A 21,823-nucleotide genomic window follows, 5' to 3' on the forward strand; every position below is an offset into this window, starting at 1 on the left:
GAACCTTCACGTTAACTTTTATAAGTGGAAAAGTGTTAGTGTTCGTCCTCCAGCTTCACTGTTTATGTTATGCTAACATAGCTGTGTCGCTAGCGATCACGTAGCACATCATTATATACCAGCTAGCCCAACTTCAGTAACCCTACAAACGTCAATGCTGTTTAGTTTCCTGTCTTCATTTATGTTGGAAGTGATAGCAGAGCTGCACGTTTGATTTTTTTCAGAAATCTCTCCGTCAGAACATGCTATATCATGCTTAGGTAACTAGCGAAACTAGCGAGCTAACTTCCGCTAGCTTCCTGCTAACTTCTAACTCCGTTAAATGTAATAACTTTTGTTTTCATGGATGCCTGGAAGTTAAACTTTATAGTTACACCTGGTAAAGCAGCAATGCTGATCATTTTATTAAAGATGAAAGAATTTAGACAGTTTTTAACTCTAAGTGATGCTGCAGTGTTGTTTGACCTGAAGAATACGGAGTTTAGGACCCAGATTACTCCCAGATTTAAGAGCATCTTAGTCCGACAAATATGACAATAACAACGGCCGCTTGCATGTTCTGCAAAAAAATGTGCTTTGTCGTGTATCTGACGGACAAACACCAAACCAGTTCCACATCACTGAAGTTGCACCATTTTTACAAACCAATTCTGGTTCATCTGTTTCACTCAACAATCGGCCATGTGCGTATGAAAACAAAGGCACTGCGCATGCGCGTTTTACTCCCATTCTATCGCGATATTTCATTTTCCTATCGTTGCCTAACATTATACCGGTATTACCGTGAACGGTATAATATGGCCCAGCCCTATTCGACACCACTGAAGTTGCAGCATTTTTACAAACCAATTCTGGTTCATCCGTTTTATTCAACTATCCGCTTTTGCTCTTCTCATTCTCTGCTATGCTTTTCCCGCCATGTGCGTATGTAAACAAAGGCACTGCGCATGCACGTTTTACCCATATTCTATCGCGAGATTTCATTTTCTTATCGTTGCCCAACATACTGGTATTACCGTGAACGGTATGATATGGCCCAGCCATAGCTGCAGTCACACAGATGACTGTACCACAAAACAAGATTAATGGGTTAGCGAGATATGTCAAGCTTAAAGTTAGTTTTCAGTGTCACCAAGACACAGACTTTGTTGTGGTACCCTTGATTTCCCACTGGGATTTCAGGTTTTGTAGAGCCAGCTAAAACAAGGAAAGTCTGAATATATCAAAGTTGCTTTATAGCACACCCCTCTGGTGATAACTGGGCAGATGAATTCGGTATACACTGGTCCATCTAACAGCCCAGCACTGTGCAGCTCATTTGGCTTTCTGAAGAAAACTGCACAACTAGCAGCCTTGCTATCAGTGGCTTGTTCTATTAACAGATGAAAGCAGGTTCTTAATGAGGTCAGTTGACAAAGTATGAAAGAGTCTGGAGGTACTGTGGTGAACATTACACTGACTACAACATCATCCAGCATGTACAGTTTGGCAGTGGGCCAGTGATGGTCTGTAACTGTTTAGAATGAAAGTTAAATCCTCAGGCTTTATGAGTCAGTCGCTACAGAACTCCAAACTTCATGTGGGAGGCCTTCAGATTGGCTCAAGAACAGTTCATAGAGAGCTTCATGGAATAAGTTTCCATGTCTGCATTGACCCAAGTGTAAAGTTTGGACGGGGGGGGGGGAATCATCGTGTGGGGCTGTTTTTCAGGAGCTGAGCTCGGCAGCTTACTTCTAGTTAAACTCTTAATGCTTCAGCATACCAAGACATTTTGGATGATTTCATGCTGTGCGAACAGTTTGGGCATGTCCTGTTCCTGTTCCAACTTGACTGTGCACCAGCACAATGACACGACATGGATAAGTGAGTTTGGTGTGGAAGAACTTGGCTGGCCTGCACAGAACCCAACCTTAACCCAACAGAACACCTTGGGGTGAATTAGAGCTGAGACTGTGAGCCAGACCTTCAGTGTTTGACGTGCTTCTGGAAGAATGGTCAAAATTCCCATAAACACACTCATAAACCTTGTGAAACGCCTTCACAGAAGAGTCGAAGCTGTTATAGCTGCAAAAGGTTGACCAACATCAAATTAAGTCGTATGGATTAGGAATGGGATGTTACTGAAGTTAATATGCATATCAAGGCAGACTAGTGAATGCTTTTGGCAATATAGTATGTGTCAGTATTTCAGCTTAAATATTTTGATCTGATGTGTTGATGGTTGTTGTCAAGCTAGGAAACAGAAAATAAGCCCAGTTTTTAGAAATGTTACTATTCTGTTGTTCGGAGTCCTTTTCACACTCGTGTCCTCTTGTTTGTGCTTTCATATAAGGTAGAACATTCTCGGTTATGCCTTCTGATCTTTTCCAAGTGATTTTTGGGGCTATTCATGATAACTGAGCAATTCCTGCTCTCATCAGAAGTGTCTGCAAAAAAAGATATTTAAAGGATGCCTGCTGTGAACTGATTAGATGAAATGATTATGGTTGTTCTGTGCTCCAGTGTCCTTCTGGATTTTATGTACAAAAAATTATGCTAGTCTTGGCTAAAATGCAAATATCTGTTCTCTGTGTTCTGTCCTTGTCCTTGAACTACAGAATGAAAGCTCTCATGTGTGCTCTCTTAATAGGATGAGGTCTTTGAACTCCAAAGCCTCAGCCGACCACCTCCTGATGATCCTGCAGCCGTTTCGCCACCGCAGCGTTCCTCCCCCTTCCGCATCCCCTCACTCCCTTTGTTGCCGGAGATGAAGCCCACAGGTGAGCACATGTCGCTCTCTGTGGCCTTGTTAGAGTAACTGACCTTTTATCTTGGTTTAGCCTTTGAGGCTCGATGCACAGTGGCTTGCTCCAGTGTAGCCAAAGGTTCCGCTCGGCTGAATTGGTGCATATTCAGCGAAGAAGTCGATGTTCGTTTGAGTTGCCGTAGTGAAGAACATCATGCATGTATTTAGCAATAAGCAGTTTAGAGCGTTGGTGAATTAATTTAAAAAAAAAAAGAGAAAAAAAAGGCCAATATGGTCTGATATAAGGCTGCCACGATTAGTCGATTAAAATCGTCGACGCGTCGTTTGAAGCTTTGTAAGATCCCAAATGACGCAGGAATAAGTAGCAGGATTTAAGAGTGTAATAACGGACTGAAACAGAAGATGGCAGCACTGCATGTACAAGGATGCCAACTGCCGTTAAACCCCGAAGAAGAAGAAGCTGTGTCCCAGAATTCATAGCGCAGCCCAGCTCAGTTTCCAACAATGGCGGCAGCTAGTTAGTTTTAATATTACTCTTATTATTCTTTCTGGGTCACAAAATAAATGTTTAACATATTTTCAGGCAAGAATGTAGCTGTGTAAACCTCAAATATCTGCTCAGTTTATCAAGACACCACATATTTTCAAAAGCGCTCCGACGTTTTCGGAGACGTCTGTTACCCACTAGCTCGATATCTAGCCGGGGTTTAACGCTCACTAGAGCCGGTGAGAACACCGGACTCCCGGCAAATCGTTTTCAAACCCACCGCCGTCTTTCGCTACTCAGGTTAAGCATGATATATAAGTCACTTAGATAACTTCAAAATGTTATTGTTTGGCTTTTTTAGTATTTTATTTGTTCCTGAGTAAATCGGTTTGGCTGAGAAATAAAGTTATAGTTTTTACACAGCTGAATAAACGTCAAGCAGACAGCTGATTATCAAAAGTGTGAGATGCTCGAGAATATACTCCGGTGTCCTGTTATATTTTAGATAGCAGACGGCTGAGTTTATTAAACTTCACTGAAACAACCTGCATATTTCATTAAAATGTAATAAACTATCATCTTGTCTTTATTTTTAGTTAGCACATACCGTAAAAACACTTCAAGCTAGAGCTGGGCGATATAAGATTTTTTCATATCACGATATGTTTTTTTCATTTCAGGCGATAACGATATCTATCACGATATAAGCCAAATAACTATATTTGTAAGATTTAAATGTGCCGTTGCTCACAAGTAAAATGTGAAATAATCAGCAGCTTGTTTTTATTTAAATATTTATTTCCCATAATAAGTTCAACAGGGTAGATGTACTTAAGGAACATGAGACTTTTTCAGATAAATAAAGGCAAATATTGCAAACTACACAAAAGGCAGCCGCTAAAGCGTTTAAGTTTCAAAATAGAACAAACGAAACAGACTAAATTGTCAATTCCACTTAGAAATAAAGTATTAATTCTAAAAATAAATCTTAGTTTGTTTTACAGAAGAACAGACAAAACTGACTAACTTTTGTCAATATCAAATAAACTGAGAACTAAAAGGAAATTCTCAATCTCTCCTTGTTGTATAGCTGAGCTTTTCAAACAGTTTTAACAGTTACTTTAGTCTGACAAAAGCCGAATGACGAATTAGCGCTTCCAGTCAGAGACTGAGGCTACGTCCACACGTACACGGGTGTTTTTGAAAACTGAGATTTTCCGTTTTCGTTTTAAAAAATAATCCCGTCCACACATAAAGGCAGAAATGAAGGAAAACGCTGCTATGAACATACCAAAGCAGCAGGTGGAGCTAGATTCCTAACCGTGCAGAAATGTTGGCCAATCAGAAGTCTAGAAGCCTCGGTGGGAAAAAGTAAACAAAGCTGGGGCATAGAAGCAGAACCGAGTCGTATGTGTGGAGGGACAGTAACTGTGTGTATATGTAAGCATTTAAACACTGCAGAGAGTAGAATTAACAGTAACAGTATTGTAGAAATTCATTTCACCGAAACAATAACGTGGCGCACAGTGTGACGTCAAACAAATGCGCACATCTTGGACGCTGCGTTTTCTCCGTTTTTCTAGTCCACACGTAAATGCAAAAACGAAGTTTTCAAAAATATCCACCCTGGCCGGAGTTTTTAAAAATCTTTGTTTTCAGTGACCAAAAACGCCGTTTACGTGTGGACGAAAGGTGCAAACGCATAGAAAAATCTGCGTTTTCAAAAATACCCGGGTACGTGTGGACGTAGCGCATGCACCAGTTTATTGTATTTCCAGACTTGCTTTCGGCACAATTTACAGTGCACGCTACGCTGTTTTTTGTCAGACTTGAAATAGCCGAAATACCTTCACACTACGGAACTTCTATGGCTCTTCCGTTCGACAATCTCTCCGGCGTTGGAACCATCATCTGTTTTCTCTTCGGTAACCTTCGGTCACGCTCGGTTGATTTTTCTAGTCGGCACACTCATTTCCTCCATTACCCGCTGGCTGCTTCCCAAACAAACACACGTGCGGCTTGGCACTTGTGCTGTACGTAACAAGTCACGCGACGTGACGCTGCGGCTGTGATTGGTTCGGCTCTGCGCTACTTAATTTGGATTGGCTGTTCTTTTTTTTTTTTTTTTTTTTTTAAAGAGGACTAGCGGCAAGGTCTATCGCGATAGCTTAATTTTTCTATCGAGGAAAAGTTATATCGCGATACATATCGTTATCGTTCTATCGCCCAGCTCTACTTCAAGCTGTAAGCTAATGATAGTTATATAAGAGCAGATGCTGCTGGTGCAATAAGCTGTACGTTTTACGTCCAATAGATGCACGTTCTGATTAGTCGACTATCAAAATAATCGTTTGTGGCAGCCCTAGTCTGATAACAGTTGTGTGATGTGTCTTGCTGCACCAAACACCCACTTCTATTTGTAAATACCAGATCAGAATGTACTGATTCCAAATACACAACTTTAAAAAAATGTTTTCTCATTTTGTCATCATGCACATCTTTTTTTTTTTTTTTTTTTTTTTTTTTTTTTTCTTCTTCTTCTTCTTCTTTAAACAGTAACTTCGACAGTCTTATACCGACACTGGCTACGTACACGCACGCACGCACGCACGCACGCACGTCTGGTTTGCTATCCTTGTGGGGACATCCCATTGACATAATGCTTTCCCTACCTGCTTAGCCTAACCCTAACATCAAAAATGAATGCCTAACCCTTACCCTAAACCTAACAATAACCTAATTGTAACTCTGACACGAAGACCTGGATTTTGGTGGATTGGATTGTCATGTTGATAAACAAATTTTCAGCCTTACAAATATACAAACTATGCCGGTCTGACTTTTTTCCTCTATCAAAAACCTTAATTCAGTGTTTATTCACGTTTCAGATGATGTTTAGACAAAACAAGGCTAATCTATAATATCTCAAAGTCTCTCTTGGTGTTTATTACACAATGACTCCTGGAGAAAAGAAAGTACATTTTTGTGCATTGTATGGATTTTCTATCTTGCAGGAGAGGAAGAGTCCAACGGGACACCCACAACGATGACAAAGAAGAAGAAACGTGTGCGTTTTGGAGGTCCCCTCTCTCCTGAGTTTTTCGATAAGAACCTGCCTCCGAGCACCCCGTTACAAAAGGGAGGCACACCGGCCCGACCACAAACTCCTGGTGGGAGCTTACACCTTCGTTCAGTGCTGAAGACACCGCAGAGTGAATCCAAGACACCCGAATGTCGGCCCGACTTCAGCAGCCCGACTGCATTTGGTGCTTCTCCTACACTCACAATGCCTTGCAAGTCCAGAATGCACTCTGAGGGAGACGAAGAGGAGGGAAAGGTAGATGAGATTAAACTGTGTTGCCAGTATGATGATTACACTTTACATGTAATAAAATCTTAGTTACAAAACATTAACATTTTCCAATGACATCAGCTACAAACAGGCTTTCCACAAGATAATTTGTTCGTCTGTTTGTAACCGCCCTGTTATCTATTATTGTTACATCCTGTGAGGACGTGGGAGTGTGTGGGCGTGGTGTTGTCCTCTCCTCCTCCTTCTTTCTTGTCCCTCCCCTTGTCTCTCTCTACCCCACCTGCTGCTCATCTGCCTTCGTTTACCACCAATTACCTTCCAGAGGTGAAATAAGCTGGAGGAGAGCAGTGTGAGTGAGTGAGTGAGTGACCGACCGACCGACCCACCCACCCACCGTGCGTGGCTTGTTGCGAGTAACTCAACTGGGCAGTGGTTTTGCTTAAGTGATGGCGGCCTCCATTTCTTGGTTTGGCCTGCCTGGTTATTGCTAATAGCAGCGTTGCTGTCTTTTTCTGTTGAAGCCTTATAGTTGTTTTCTTAGTTGAAGCGGTCACCATCTCTTTGGGTTGGCCTGTCTGATTTATCATTAAAGCAGCGTTGCTGTCTCCTTCTTTTGTTACTGCTTATATGATTATTGGGTTAATTAATTATAATAGATTTATTTTGTGTTAAACACCTCTGCCTGGTGTCCTTTTCATTTCAACCCGGATCCAACTGTTACTGTCCCCCACCCTCTTCGCCTTGCTTTCATGTGGGGGCGTAACAATTATTGTCTGCTACCTGCTGCTGTTAGCTCTTGTCTGTTCTCTGCAAGGCTCAGGATATGACCCACGATCTGGTCTTGATTATAAATATTAGTCATCAGTAAATAATACTGCTTTTCTATTTTCTGGTCCTAGATTGTTTTCCCTTCGGTGGAGGAGATTGGCTCTGCTGTGGCGAGTGATACAGGTTGATTACAGTTTATTGACCCTGAGAGAGATGGCTTATTGTCTCCAGTGGAATGCAATTCAGCTCTGATACGATAACAGCTTTCTTTCATTTGTTTCATTTTCAGAATGGGCGTGGGATGCCCAGCCATTGAATTTAAACAGTGCCTTCTACGAGGAGTCTCTCTCTCAGCTTCTGACAGGTAAACAGCTGTCATAGCTTTTTTTCTTTTAATTGTCACTTAGCTTCCTGTCCTCATCGATCTACTTCTGTAACCTCTATTTCTCCAGCAAATCTGAGTACACCAGCGTAAAAGACCTTGTTGTGTGGAGCTGAATCACGTCAGGATTTTTATTTTTACATCATATTAAGAAATTAAGCCGCCTTCTGCCTCTCTAATTATAAAAGAAAGATTAAAACAATCAGAGAAGTCAGAATGAGAGGCATCCTTAAACCTCCTCCTGTTGGTTTAAAAGCTGCACAGTTCCTTTTGTCAGTTGGACTGTATTAATTTGTGTGAATCATTTTTCCACGCTAATCAGCCGAGTTGTTATAATCAGTTATTGCTATAATCTCAAACAGAAGTCTTTTCAGCTGTAATACTGTAGGTTTTCCCCCAGAGTCTGACACCAACCCCAGCACAACCTCCCAGATGGATGACCAGTCTGAGCCTGACTCCCTGCCAGAGAAGGAGAAGCAACCAGACGCTGGAGTTGGAGGTCCAACTGCAGCCCGATCCAGCAACAGAAGGAGAAAGGTCTGCCACATTTAAGATTTTTTTTTTCTTCAAATTCTAGGATACATCTCTGTGAGCTCATGGGAATGTTAAACAAAATACTCTACCAAAATAATTTATTACCATCCTCTAGAGAATTTTATTCTGTGCAATTTTCTCTTGCAGTCAGCACCAAAACAAGGACTTGGAAGCGAACCTCAAGCTTGCTCCAGCAGCCGAAAGAGGAAGGTATGCTGTTCCCATAAACTGCATGATTCACGTGTACAAATGTCCATTTAGAAGCAAAGATGGCCTTTTTTTTCTTTTCTTAATCATTTGGAGGTCATAACATGTTCCAATCTAATCTACTGTTTAATTCTGCTGGATGTGAGCTTAATCACATTTAAGGACTTGTAGTGTGTGTGTGTGTGTGTGTGTGTGTGTGTGTGTGTGTGAGAGAGAGAGAGAGAGAGTGTCTATATAATATATCCTGGGGTAAATGTTTCTGTTCCCCCAGCTGCCAGAAGAGAGTGAACCTGTGAAGAGGTCGGCACGGTCTGCTGCCAAGTTGGCCTCTGGGAAGATGAAGGTGAGTTGGATGAGTGTGCTTGTTTGATTTCTGTTGGGGGAAAACTCTGTAAAAGACCCAGGAGAAATAAAGACACAATGAGACAAGATCACTTTTTATGCTTTAACGTGCACACGGGTAAGCTGTTCAGAACAACTCACAACGTGTACAGAGGCTGGGCACTTTTTATAGGAAAGACAGTGAGAACAGGATAAGAAAATACAAAACAGATAAAATAAACAACTCCATATGTGGCGCTAGTCTCGTCAGCAGAGAGCTGGGAGAAAGCTGTGAGAGATAAAACAATCTAAAACAATATGTCCCAAAACAGTATGTCTTTGCTGAGAAAGTCTAAAAAGATAATTCTAAACTAATCTAACCATAGACAAAAGGGCATGCTTGCACATTTAAAAGAAGGTAAAGAAACATAGAATCATTTTTCCTGTAACATTCCCTCCTGTTTTAACTTATTTTAAATGTATACAACAATTGTCTGTGAAGGTTATTTATTAAGTATCTTAAGCAATTTTTTAATTTTCAAAATGTCAGCATAGCAGAAATGGAAATCATTTGGTCTAAAGAATAAAACAAAATAAAATAATAAAAAGAACAAAGAAAATCATAGTAAATGAAAATCATAGTAAATGAAATAACAAGTGGAATAAACAAGAAAAAATAATAAAACTAAACTACAAAAAATAAAGGATAAAAACCTTATATTTAAAACGAAAACTACAAAAAATAAAAGGATGAAAACCTTATATTGTACCTGCATAAACTACTAATGTGTTAATCAGTGCATGATCACTTGACAAGTCATTTTTAATCACCACGTCATTCATTAGCAGTTATTACAAGTTCTCCTCTAACAGAATTGCAACGGGATGCTGTTCTTCTTGAGGCACGGCAACATAAGCAGTCATTGTAGTTGTTATCATCTTTGAAATCATTACTCTTAGACATGGCGGTGTAGCTGCTCCAGATGTGTGGTCAGTGACATATTTCTGCAGAATGGTCAAATTCTGCAAAGCTTCATAAATGTCTCCGCTTACAAACTCCTCCTTGTGATGCTGTTAGCAGGTCTAGAGTCAGTCTGTTCTGCAGCATCATCGTTCTGATGGCCTTCTGTTCTCCTGCTAAAGCCGGTCCCAGGGTCTTTGTCAAAGTTGATGCGTCGTAGCAGAGCATATCGGTTGATCTCCACATGATCCCGCACCTCGGCAGCTCCAATGCCGGGGATCAAGCTCTGTAAGAATTTCACTCCTCCTCAGATGCGAAACTCTGGTTCCTTTACTGCTTGGTGCCGTCCGTGCACATCCTGTCTGGTACTGAGTCTTTGTTTGTAGTGGCATCCGGTAGATAGGTGAGTAGGCAGCTCCCCCACTGCCCGCGATCCATTGTTCATCACACATACTGGCAGTTGCGCTGCGTTCAGCTTGTTCAGTAGAATTACATCAGGCAGTGGGTCTGAGACTTGGGGCCAGGTCAGTAGGTAGGTCTGTCCGGAACAGTTCACATTTGTGGGTGATGATGACCTCCAGGTTGCTTTTGCTGGGATGCTGTAGTTGGCCTTGGACCAAAGAGTACCGTAGCCTGGATGTGTTGCCAGGCCCAACAGACACCAACTGCGATCTTCAGGTATGCTGTACGGCCACAGGCCAGACGTCTGCGAGGATAGGGGCATATGGGTACATGCATAGCAGTCAGTTTTATTATTCCAGTGAGCTGTAGTGTTCATAAACTGCCACCAGAAGTTAGTGGCGTAGCCATGGGGAAACTTGGTGTACTTTCCTTTGTCATACAGTGTCTGCCTTTTCTTGTTGTCCCTCACGGAAGCAAAGATGAGGAGCCCGGCCATGGTCAGGGCCACTGCAGTTATTAAGAGCCACCACCTCATGACGACGGGACACACCCTCCTGTCGCGAGTAGACCCCCCGGCCAGGAAAGCTGACCCCTCCACCGGGCGAGATCACAACAAGTGGGCAAGCCTGCTGTCAGCTGTGTTTAGATGGCTTCACTTACTCGCCTGCAGTGACTCTGATGGATCCAGGATGGTCGTTCCGCAATTTTGCAAGCGGTCGGTGTCGTGAGGAGGACTTGGTATGGCCCCTCCCACCTGGGTGTGCTCCAGTTTTTCCTTTGGAGCACCTTGATCAGAACCCAGTCACCGGGCTTTAGTCTGCAAGACACTGGAGAAACATCATCAGGTTGTTGATTATGTACAATGATCTCTTTGTTTTCCAATAGCTTAGACATCCATTCTGCTAATGTGTTTTCTCTGATTGATTTGTCTATTGGTTGACTGGTGATCGGCAGTGGGAACGGCCTGCCATGAATGATTTCAAATGGAGTTAGTTTATGGGAGCCTTGCGTTAAGCGCATCCACATTTTCACTAAACCCAAACATTCAGGCCACGGCCTTCCTGTTTCTGCCATGCATTTCCTGAGCCTTTGTTTTATAGTGCCGTTAGTTCTCTCTACAAGGCCTGCGCTCTGAGGGTGATAAGCACAGTGGTGTTTTATGCTGAAACCGAGTGCTTCAGAGACCTTAGTGATGACATCATTTACAAAATGAGTGCCGTTGTCTGATCGTATCAAAGCTGGGATGCCATATGTGGGTATGAAGTGATTGCACAGGCACTTGATAGACATCATTACATTCTTCGTCATTTACAGGTTGTTATCCTTGCTATTATTAATTTCAAATACTCTAAAGATAATTTCTACTGTAACTTTCCCTTTGTTCATCTTTATTTCGTACTTTTTATATTATATCTACTCAGTGGGGTCTGTTTTCAACCCTTTTAAACTACTACAAAACTACTGTGATCTCTAGTTTTCACTTAATAAGGGATTATTATGTTCTTCCTGATATGGGTGGTGCTGCAGATGCGGCTGCAGGAATGAGTGATGGTTTACTAAAAGGATTGTGGGGACTGCACAGTGTCTCGTCTTCTGGTTTTACTAAACTGGCAGTTGGATTCTGTTCTTCCGACTGTTTATATTTTGTTTTCTTAAATCTCTCAGTTTACAGACACTGTTTTTGTCCGGCGTCTGGACTTTTCTTTTCTCACCACTGCTCGTCAGCAGGAGTGAGTTTTAATTTCACTTGCTTGATTACCCATCTTATTTATGTATTTACTTATTTTTGTTTAAGTAATATATACACGATACAGCTGCTATCACCTTCGCTGGTATTAGAGACGAGAGTGGTTGCTCACACGCCCTTCTACTTTCGGACTATTTCCAAAAGCGGTGTGAACTTTACGAGACGGAACTCGACCGTTCTCTCAACTCACCAGCACGTCAGTGAATAGCAGTAAAAGAAAACACAGTAGGAGCAGCTCAGTCTCTTATTGGACCGTGAAAATTCAGCTTGCTCTGTTAATTAAAACAATACACACACACATTCACAGCTTCGACGCGCGCGCGACCAGAACCCTTATGATAAGGGGAGCTCCCAGAGCTACTTACTCCCTAGACCCAGTCTAGACCCAGCTGGGGGAGCTACCCAGAGCTCCAAAGCTACCAGTCGACGAGCTCCCAGAGCTACCAGTCGACGAGCTACGCTACCAGTCGACGAGCTCCCAGAGCTACCAGTCGACGAGCTACTTCCGCTATTTTAAATTCCCTGAATTCAAAATGCGCTTTTATGCAAGATTGTGTCAGTGTGTCTGTATCTACCTGGTCAGTGTCGCCGGGTCTGGTCCACCTCGATCGGGTCCCACCACCGTGGGTCGCTTTCTAAGACGTTGGCCAAGACCCGAATTTAAACGCTCTTGGACTTTTATCACACACCTGGTGTGTGAGCTGTCGACAGACGAACAACGTGGACTGGTCACGGAGATGGGACACGATGGAGGCGCTCCGGCTGTCGAAGGACCAAGAAATGTTGGGGGAAAACTCTGTAAAAGACCCAGGAGAAATAAAGACACAATGAGACAAGATCACTTTTTATGCTTTAACGTGCACACGGGTAAGCTGTTCAGAACAACTCACAACGTGTACAGAGGCTGGGCACTTTTTATAGGAAAGACAGTGAGAACAGGATAAGAAAATACAAAACAGATAAAATAAACAACTCCATATGTGGCGCTAGTCTCGTCAGCAGAGAGCTGGGAGAAAGCTGTGAGAGATAAAACAATATGTCCCAAAACAGTATGTCTTTGCTGAGAAAGTCTAAAAAGATCATTCTAAACTAATCTAACCATAGACAAAAGGGCATGCTTGCACATTTAAAAGAAGGTAAAGAAACACAGAATCATTTTTCCTGTAACAATTTCTCCTTCCATCACTTCACTGAGGGCTTTGCAGAATTGTCTTTTTACAAGCTGTCATGTAGAAGATGGCTACACAATCTGACTATGACTTAAGGTCATAGTGAGTATGTATTCATGTTAATATGGCCCATATAGAGCTGCAAATAGCACATCTGTGATATCATGTATAGTGGTAATGCTGATCCTTATTCATAAAGTTGTGCATGAGTGGAGAGTCAACACTGCTGTCACAGATAATTACACAAAGAAGTTTGATGAGACAAAGTGAGATTGTTTGTGCTTTATATCGTAGTGGTGAGGTGTATATTGTGGCACAGAACCAGAGGAGACGTTACGGTTTGATCTGACTATGCAAATTTCCACACCATGAAGGTACTTTAATAATGGGTTCTACAAGGACCTGTTATAGCATATTGTTAGGTTTGGATTTTAAAGCTGGCAGCAAAGCAACTTACACAGGGTGAAATGTTTCTGCTGATTAATAGAAGTGGAATACCATGAAACCATATGGATCCATTTATGTAGTATTCGGCTACACACAGTGAAGGGTTTTGCTTATGCAGCCCACACGGACATACATGTACAGTGTATACTGGTGGGAATGACACTCCATAGGTCAAATCTGGATTGGTGTAAAGGTTTGCATGAACAACACTTTTTATGTTATGCCATCCTCCAGTTACCTCGGGAGTGGGATGTTAGAATTCCAAGTTGGTGTGTACCAATAGGAAAATTGGAAAAGCATGAAAAAAAGGATTTGTTTTGCTTTGGCAAAGTAGAGGAATTCATCTATGTCAAGCAATACAGCATAATACTTAATGTAAGAACAACGCTGAGGACATTCATGGATAGACTCTTATCCATGAATCCAAGATACTGCCGCCCTTTTGGATCGTTAACTCTGGGTTTTTGGGATTGTTCCGACTTCCAGATCAGGACATTCAAATTGGGGCAGCGTTCCAGATGAAAATTCTGTCTAGGACCTTTGTGTGATATGTCATCCTAATCCTGTATTGTTAGCATCGGTAAACTGATAAGCTTTTATCACTTTTTCAGCATCCGGGTTCCTTAACTGTTACATTAAGATTAATGTTATTGGGTTTATATTCTTATTTCACTATTGTACTGAGAACCTACTGAACCATGACCTCGCATCTGAGATAGGGCTGGGTGATATATCGATATATTTTTATACGAGATAAGATGTGACAATATCCTTAATATCGATATAGTATATGTTACGTTATAATTATACTTGTGGAGCCACAAGTTTGCCTCTCTTTTGTCCACTTTTGTCTCTACGCAACATTACTCCGCCTCGCCTCTCTCCTTCACTGAACACAACTCCTCCTCCCCCATCGCTTCACCTGCAGGCAGCGACAAAATGGACGCGGCAAATCTCTGCTAACGAGTTACTGCGCATCGCCCCGTGCGTGAGGCTGGACGGTGTCAACGAGCTAACCAAGCTAATGACCTAACCACTCTGGGCTGCACGGCCTAAAATTCTTTCATTTTCTCAAAAGTTGACAGCGCGCCTTATGTATGAATTTTGGTTGTGCTTGATGACCGCGAACCGATTTTAGTACGACTTTGCTAAGCTACGGAGCTGCACCGCTTGATGGATTGTCGGAGCATTACGGCTACCGAGGAGCCTCGCGGAGTGATACGTACTGTGCTTCAACGTAATATTACCGTATTGTTTGTATAAGGACCATAAATGGCACCTGTTCAGAGTCATGGTTACGAAGCGGATTTCAAACTCCAGGCTGTCAGTCACGCAGTAAAACTCGGGAACAGAGCAGCTGTGAAATCTGTCTCTTTGTTATTATGCTCAGCGTCTTTGTTTACATTTTGACTGCACAATTGTGAGCTTTTTGTTATACACAAAAACAACCTTGTTTTAGTTTATTTATGGAGCATAATTTATTTTTGAGTAATTTTTTTTCATGTACATCTATGCTGTATGTTAATAAAAGTGCCTGTGTGACATCTGGGAAACAGCTTTAACTAAGAACTCTTTTTGTTCTTACTTTATGGCTTAAAAAAATATCCAGATATATATCTTATATCGCCATCCAGCTAAAAATTATAGAGATATGAATTTTGGGTCATCGCCCAGCCCTAATCTGAGATATGTATCAAGCGTGACTAGGGCTGCTCAATTAATCGAATTTTAATCACGATTACGATCTGGGCTTTCAACGATCATTAAAAATGACTGAGCAGATTATTAGCCCCTCCCTCGTGCTTTACTCTCGCGCTGCTCCGTGTGGCAAATCCAGCACACCTCTCTGCATTTCGAACACGTTTCACAACAATTAAGAGCAGCCAGTGTTGCCAACTTAGCGACTTTGTCGCTATATTTAGCGAGTTTTCAGACCCCCTTAGCGACTTTTTTTCTAAAAAGCGACTAGCGACAAATCTGGCGACTTTTTCTGGTATTATTGGAGACTTATTTATGACGACTTTTTGACGTGAAAACGCGTATCGCTCTCTCAACAAGCAGCGGGTGCTGCCGTGGGCACCTCACCCGTGCCAAAGCTCTCCCAGGCGGAGGATAGTCCTCCCCCGCTGTTATCAGGGCAGGAGATGTTCACACCTATGCGTCCAAAGGGCAAATGAATCGCGCATGAGTGAAGCCGCTGCTCCCGCACTGACTGTAACGCAGTCAGTTCTTCTTTTACTGTTATGCTGTTTTGTGGATCACAAGGTTTAAAACTACTTATAAACAAACACTCTCACACACAAAGTAACTCCACCAGAGCGCCAATTTCGGGTCACTTTTGCCAGTCCAGGCCCGGATAAAGGAGCAGGGTTGGAATTGTGACATTAAAAAACAATAATTGCTAAAAGAAATTTAATTTGTAGTTCTAAATAAATTCTAACTGCATTTAGGACGTTTTTTACTCACTTTATGTCTCTTCCACGATGTTATTTCTCTCTCCAACAACGTAGGTTACAATTACATTAGCATGACCAATTATACAAATTAGGCGGTGACGTCATTTGGCGACTTCTAGCGACTTTTAGGACAGCCAATAGCGATTTTCCTTACTGAGGAGTTGGCAACACGGAGAGCAGCGGTCCCCAACCTTTTTTGCGCCACGGACCGGTTTATGCCCGACAATATTTTCATGGACCGGCCTTTAAGGTGTCGCGGATAAATACAACAAAATAAAACTAGTACCAGTACCAAAAAAAAGAAAATTTATTCATAACACGTGAAAAGACCAAGGAAAACTGAGTAAACGATAACAAAATAACGCTGAAAACCGATAAAAACCCTGAAAACTATACATTTCACACCTGAGCCTCAACTCTCGCGGCCCGGTACCAAACGACTCACGTTAGCGGCGCTAAGGGCTGCAGACAGGAAGATACTGCCAGCACCGGAAACGTGCTCGTCATCTCCGAGCATGAAGTAAGGAGAGCCTTCAAGAGAGTGAACACCAGGAAAGCAGCAGGACCAGACGGCATCCCAGGTCGTATCCTAAGAGACTGCGCACACCAGCTAGCTCCTGTGTTCACTGAGATATTCAACATCTCTTTATCTCAGTCGGTGATCCCCACATGCTTCAAAGAGTCCATCATTGTTCCTGTCCCGAAGAAACCCCACCCTGCTTCTCTCAATGACTATCGCCCTGTAGCCCTCACCTCAGTAGTGATGAAGTGTTTTGAACGCCTGGTCAGAGACTTCATCATTTCTTCACTACCAGACACACTGGACCCACTACAGTTCGCTTACCGTCCAAATCGTTCCACAGACGATGCCATCTCTCATCTCCTCCACACATCACTCACTCACTTGGACACTAGAAGGGGGAATTATGTTAAAATGCTCTTCATAGACTACAGCTCTGCATTTAACACCATAATTCCCTCCACACTCACCACCAAGCTGGAGCATCTGGGACTCAGCTCATCTATGTGTCAGTGGATCTCCAACTTCCTAACTGGCAGACCACAGGCAGTAAGGATGGGCGGACATGTCTCAGCCTCCACCACTCTCAGCACTGGAGCCCCCCAGGGGTGTGTTCTGAGCCCCCTGCTGTACTCTTTGTACACATATGACTGTGTGGCCACTACCAGCTCCACCACCATCATCAAGTTTGCTGACGACACCGTCGTGGTGGGCCTGATCTCTGATAACAACGAGACGGCCTACCTGAAGGAGATTAGGAATCTGGAGAACTGGTGCCAGAGGAACAACCTCCTTCTAAACGTCAGTAAGACAAAGGAGCTGATAGTGGACTTCAGCACTAAGCAGGAGAGGAACTACCAGACCCCCGTCATCAACGAGTGCCCAGTGGAGAGAGTGGACAGCTTCAAATACCTCGGAGTTCACATCACGCAGGACCTGTCATGGTCCTGTCACATCAACTCCGTGGTGAAAAAGGCCCGTCAGCGTCTCTACCACCTCAGACGCTTGAGAGACTTCCAACTGCCCTCCAAGGTGCTCAGGAACTTTTACTCGTGCACCATAGAGAGCATCCTGGCGGGAAACATCTTAACCTGGTTCGGGAACAGCACCATGCAGGACAGACGAGCTCTACAGAGGGTTGTGCGGTCAGCTGAGCGCACCATCCGCTCAGAGCTCCCTGACCTGCACTCAATCTACAGCAGGCGGTGCTGGACCAAGGCCAGGAAGATCGTGAAGGACCTCAGCCATCCCAACAACGGACTGTTCTCTCTGTTGAGGTCAGGAAAGCGATTCCGCTCCCTGAAGACCAACACAGAGAGACTGAGGAGGAGCTTCTTCCCGCAGGCGATACGGTCTCTCAATCACACCACCACACAGTACTGACCCACACATATAGTTCTTACACACACACTGGACATTCTGGACATTGGTTTTGCACAACACTGGTCACTATATTCTTCATTTCCGGTTAATACTTGTACAGCTGCTGTTATTGTGTATATATTTATTTATATTTAGATTTCTTCATACATTCTTATATAGTTCTATATTGTGTATTGTGTATTTTGTTGTACAGTTATTTTATTTTCAACTTTAATTTATATATTTATCTTTTATCTTATTCTTCCCAGTTAAATTTACCCTTCATTCTAATTTGTGTTGTACAGTTATTTCATTTTTAACCTTAATTTATATTTTATTCCTTCCTAGTTAAATTTACCCTTTTTAATTTTTCATATTTATTTCCTATCTTATTCATAGCCTTTTCCTTTTTTTGTTTTCTTTAGGTCACGAGCAGTTGTCCAAGCATTTCACTACATATCGTACTGTGTATGACTGTGTACGTGACAAATAAAATTTGAATTTGAATTTGATTTGAATTTGACCGGTACCGGTCCGAGGCCCGGGGGTTGGGGACCGCTGATTAAGAGGACCCGAGGGAAGCTCGGAAAGCTAAGCAGAAGTTATTTGGAGAGGAGAGTGACTGCTGTTGGTTGAAAAGAGAGGTAAAAAAAACTTCAGTGGTGTGGAAACATTATGGGTTCGCGGAGTCAGACGTGGATCAAGTAGACATAGTGTGTAAACTTTGCTACAGTGTCGTAGCTGCACCACAGAGCAACACTGCAACGTTCACTAAACAGATGTTTACATTTTTCATTTATTTTTTATATTGCAAACATTTGCACTGTTATCAGTATTTGCACACTATTTTATGACAATCTTTAAAGTCATTATTCAATACATTGTTATTGTTAAATAAATATCGTCAAATAATCGAGATCTCAATTTCAGTGAAAATAATCGTGATTATTATTTTTGCCATAATCGAGCAGCCCTAAGCGTGACTTTTGTGTACTGTTGGGGATAGACCAGATGAATAGACAGATCACAACCTTTTTAGTCTTTCAATCATAGAAAAATTTGGAGATGATCTGTGTTTTTGTTGTCAAGAGATCCTGTTTTAAAACAAACAAAAAAACAACACAATAGTTGATCCATCCAGTTTTTTTTTTTTATCCACTCAACTGTAAAACGATGGTGAGTGTACTGTCGTCACCCTGCCGGGCGGGCAGGCAGGCAGCATAGACACGCAAATTTGTTAATGCAATAACTTAAGAATGAGGCAACATAGAAGTTTCACATTTGGGACAGGTTTGATTCCTGGTAACCTCAAGGTTAGAGCTTTCTGAAAATCATGTGAATGCGATAACTGAAATGAGGCAACATACAATTTTGAAATTGGTACTATTGACTAGTTTCACACTTATTCAATAGTACTAGGAGGCTGAGGGGTAACACTGCCAGCCACCGGTAATTTCTGGCATGTCTGTACACAGCAGACCCAAACTAATTTCCACGATTATTAAATACCTACCTCATTAAACAGCTCACAAACATATACATCACTACCTTTTTCTTTTTTTTTTCTTTTTTTAATTCAAGGAAATGTGATGGTATTTACAACATCCATGTATTCACAGTGAGTAGGGTAGGAAGTCACAATAGGGCAGAAGGAAAAGGAAACAAAGCACAGAATAAGATAAAACATTGACAAAACCACTGTAATCATGTGTTTGCCAACTGGACACGTACTGCAGTTGACTATGTGGAAGCATTTGTGTGACAGTGATTTATTTTTAAACATACATGCTCTTACTAGACTTTTTCCCCAACACACTATGATCACCTAACATCCACATGTCACTTTTCTATTTTCTTTTCCCTATTCTTCCCATTTTCAGTACTTTAGTTGAATGTGCATTACATTTTCATGTGTCAACACTTCACTAGTGCAAAGCATAAAAAAGGTAGGATAAGTGAAATGGGTTTAGCCCAGGGCAGGTCAAGCACACAGGGTCCTGATAGCTGTCTAGACTGAAGCTCACATTACTGCAGTCCACTTACTGAGTGTGCAGTGCCCAGCTCATGTCCACGGGATCCATCATTTCCACACTTCCTGTTCATCGTCTGTGTAACGGGTCTAGTATTCTGGCAGCATCGTGTCAGATCGGATGCTTGAAGTAAAATATCTGTGTTTGGTTTAAACCAGCCGGTGGAACTAAAATGAGGACAGATTAAGCAACTCAATGTCTTCTTTCTCACCTCGCATGTTTTCACAAACATATCCCAAAGAAAGTTGGCAAACAAGCCATCATGTTGTTTTCAGTTTGAAAGCCCACGTGAGGCGTTCGCCCAGTCAGATGCAGCCCAGTGTTTACACGGTTATGAGAGAGAGAGCTGCTGTCGAACACTGAATGGCTGCAAAGTGTCCAGTCCTGGGAAGCAGGGAGAACCCTCACAGGCAAAATAAAAAATTTCCCCCTTAGACACAAACTGTAGCCGTACTTTAGGTTTGTTTTTTTTCTTCATAGATTAATGCTCCCAGTCAGGACTGTATTTAAAGCTCTGTGTTCAGATCTGTCAAACAACTTCTTCAGTTACACTCTCAGGCTGTGCGATATGATGAAATATATCGGATGACAGAATTAGAACATCTATCGTTTCATATTATACGCTATAATTTGTCTCGTGGTGTCGCAAAATACAGTTTATTTTTTTCATTGTTTCGATGGTCACAATGTGGATGCAGCCACGAAGAATACCAGCATGGCCAGTGAAGATTATACAGAACCAGTTAGCACCAAACAGAGGGACCTGGTTAATTATGAAAGGTCTGACAAGGACCAGAAAAATGTATCATGCAAATTATGCTCAAACCGGTTCCCACCACAGACTCAAACACACACAAACCTCGTCTACCACCTACGCAAGAATCACGTGAAAGAGTATGGAGAGAGTTTACGGATGAGAAGCAAAAAAGAGCCGTCAGGTGCTCAAAATAAAACTTAGACTCAAATGTTAGAACGGGCTTTTCTCCGCAGCACGCCGTGTAATGAATACAAAGAAAAGGGCAGCTGTTATAACTTATATCTAAAAATATATAGCTTCATGCATTGGTCAAAACACTCGACTCCAGGTACACGACGCCCAGCTGAAAACACTTCACACAAGTTTAGTTGCCTGAGATTCACAGAATTTACACACAACGCACTTTTTTGTGATATATATCGTTATCGGGATGTGAGATTTTGGTCATATCGCGCAGCCCTATTACACTCCATGAAATGCAGACAGCTGATGAAAATGAAAGTGCTGTCTGACTACAAGACACACTGATGAGCACAAAGTGTCACCGAAGCAGAATCGTAAGAATCGGAGGATGAAGCAGATTATTACTCCTGCAGGGATTCAGTTTTCCATCTTAAAGGTTTTATATCCATAACACACATTTGCCCAAGAGCATGAGTGAACATTCTCCAGCAGTTTCTTTAACTTTGAGCTAATTGATAAAATATTTTCAGCTTTTTTCAATTTTATGTTTGTGTTTATAAAATATGTTTGTCCATTAGATAATCATTGTATTATTAATGAAATGTGCAAGATCGAAACACTCTGCATACCATATCAGAGGTGGATACTTGCCAGCTTTAACGCTTCTGCAGGCTTGTCAATGCAGAAATTTCTAACACTGCAGTTTGTTGGTCCCCAGATGACCTCCAGCACAACGCGTCGATGGAACAAGGACGTAGACCGCTCGCTGTACGGCTCACGTGAATATGCCTCCAAGAACCCCGCCCTGAGTCCCATCACCGAGAGGCTGTCCTTCATCAGTCAGTCTCCAACAGCACAGGAGACTCCTTCAATCAGCTGTAAGGGTAAAAAAAAGGAAAAGAAAGTTGCCAGTGTGTGATTTAACCTGTGGTTGGAGACGGTATCAATGTCTGGATGTCAAACTTTATTTTAGTTCCTAAAAAATGAGAACCTTTGGATTCAGGGGAAACCAGTGGAAACATTTTTTTCCT

The 21,823-nt window shown here is 42.2% G+C and overlaps 1 protein-coding gene across 1 annotated transcript in view; it reads left to right on the forward strand.

Annotated features, from left to right (window-relative positions):
• cdca2 (cell division cycle associated 2) overlaps positions 1-21,823 on the forward strand; it is a 34,028-nt gene that overhangs the window by 11,287 nt on the left and 918 nt on the right. Inside the window, exons 5-12 of the mRNA XM_085367058.1 lie at positions 2,630-2,759; positions 6,248-6,570; positions 7,446-7,497; positions 7,604-7,678; positions 8,097-8,233; positions 8,378-8,440; positions 8,709-8,780; positions 21,511-21,670. Coding sequence (XP_085223184.1) covers positions 2,630-2,759; positions 6,248-6,570; positions 7,446-7,497; positions 7,604-7,678; positions 8,097-8,233; positions 8,378-8,440; positions 8,709-8,780; positions 21,511-21,670 — 1,012 coding nt within the window. The remainder of the gene's footprint in view (positions 1-2,629; positions 2,760-6,247; positions 6,571-7,445; positions 7,498-7,603; positions 7,679-8,096; positions 8,234-8,377; positions 8,441-8,708; positions 8,781-21,510; positions 21,671-21,823) is intronic.

This window comes from Diplotaxodon limnothrissa, linkage group LG12, assembly GCF_057381915.1.
Source record: "Diplotaxodon limnothrissa isolate DT_005_m linkage group LG12, D_limnothrissa_male_GT1.1, whole genome shotgun sequence".
NCBI classification, from domain to species: Eukaryota; Metazoa; Chordata; class Actinopteri; order Cichliformes; family Cichlidae; genus Diplotaxodon; species Diplotaxodon limnothrissa.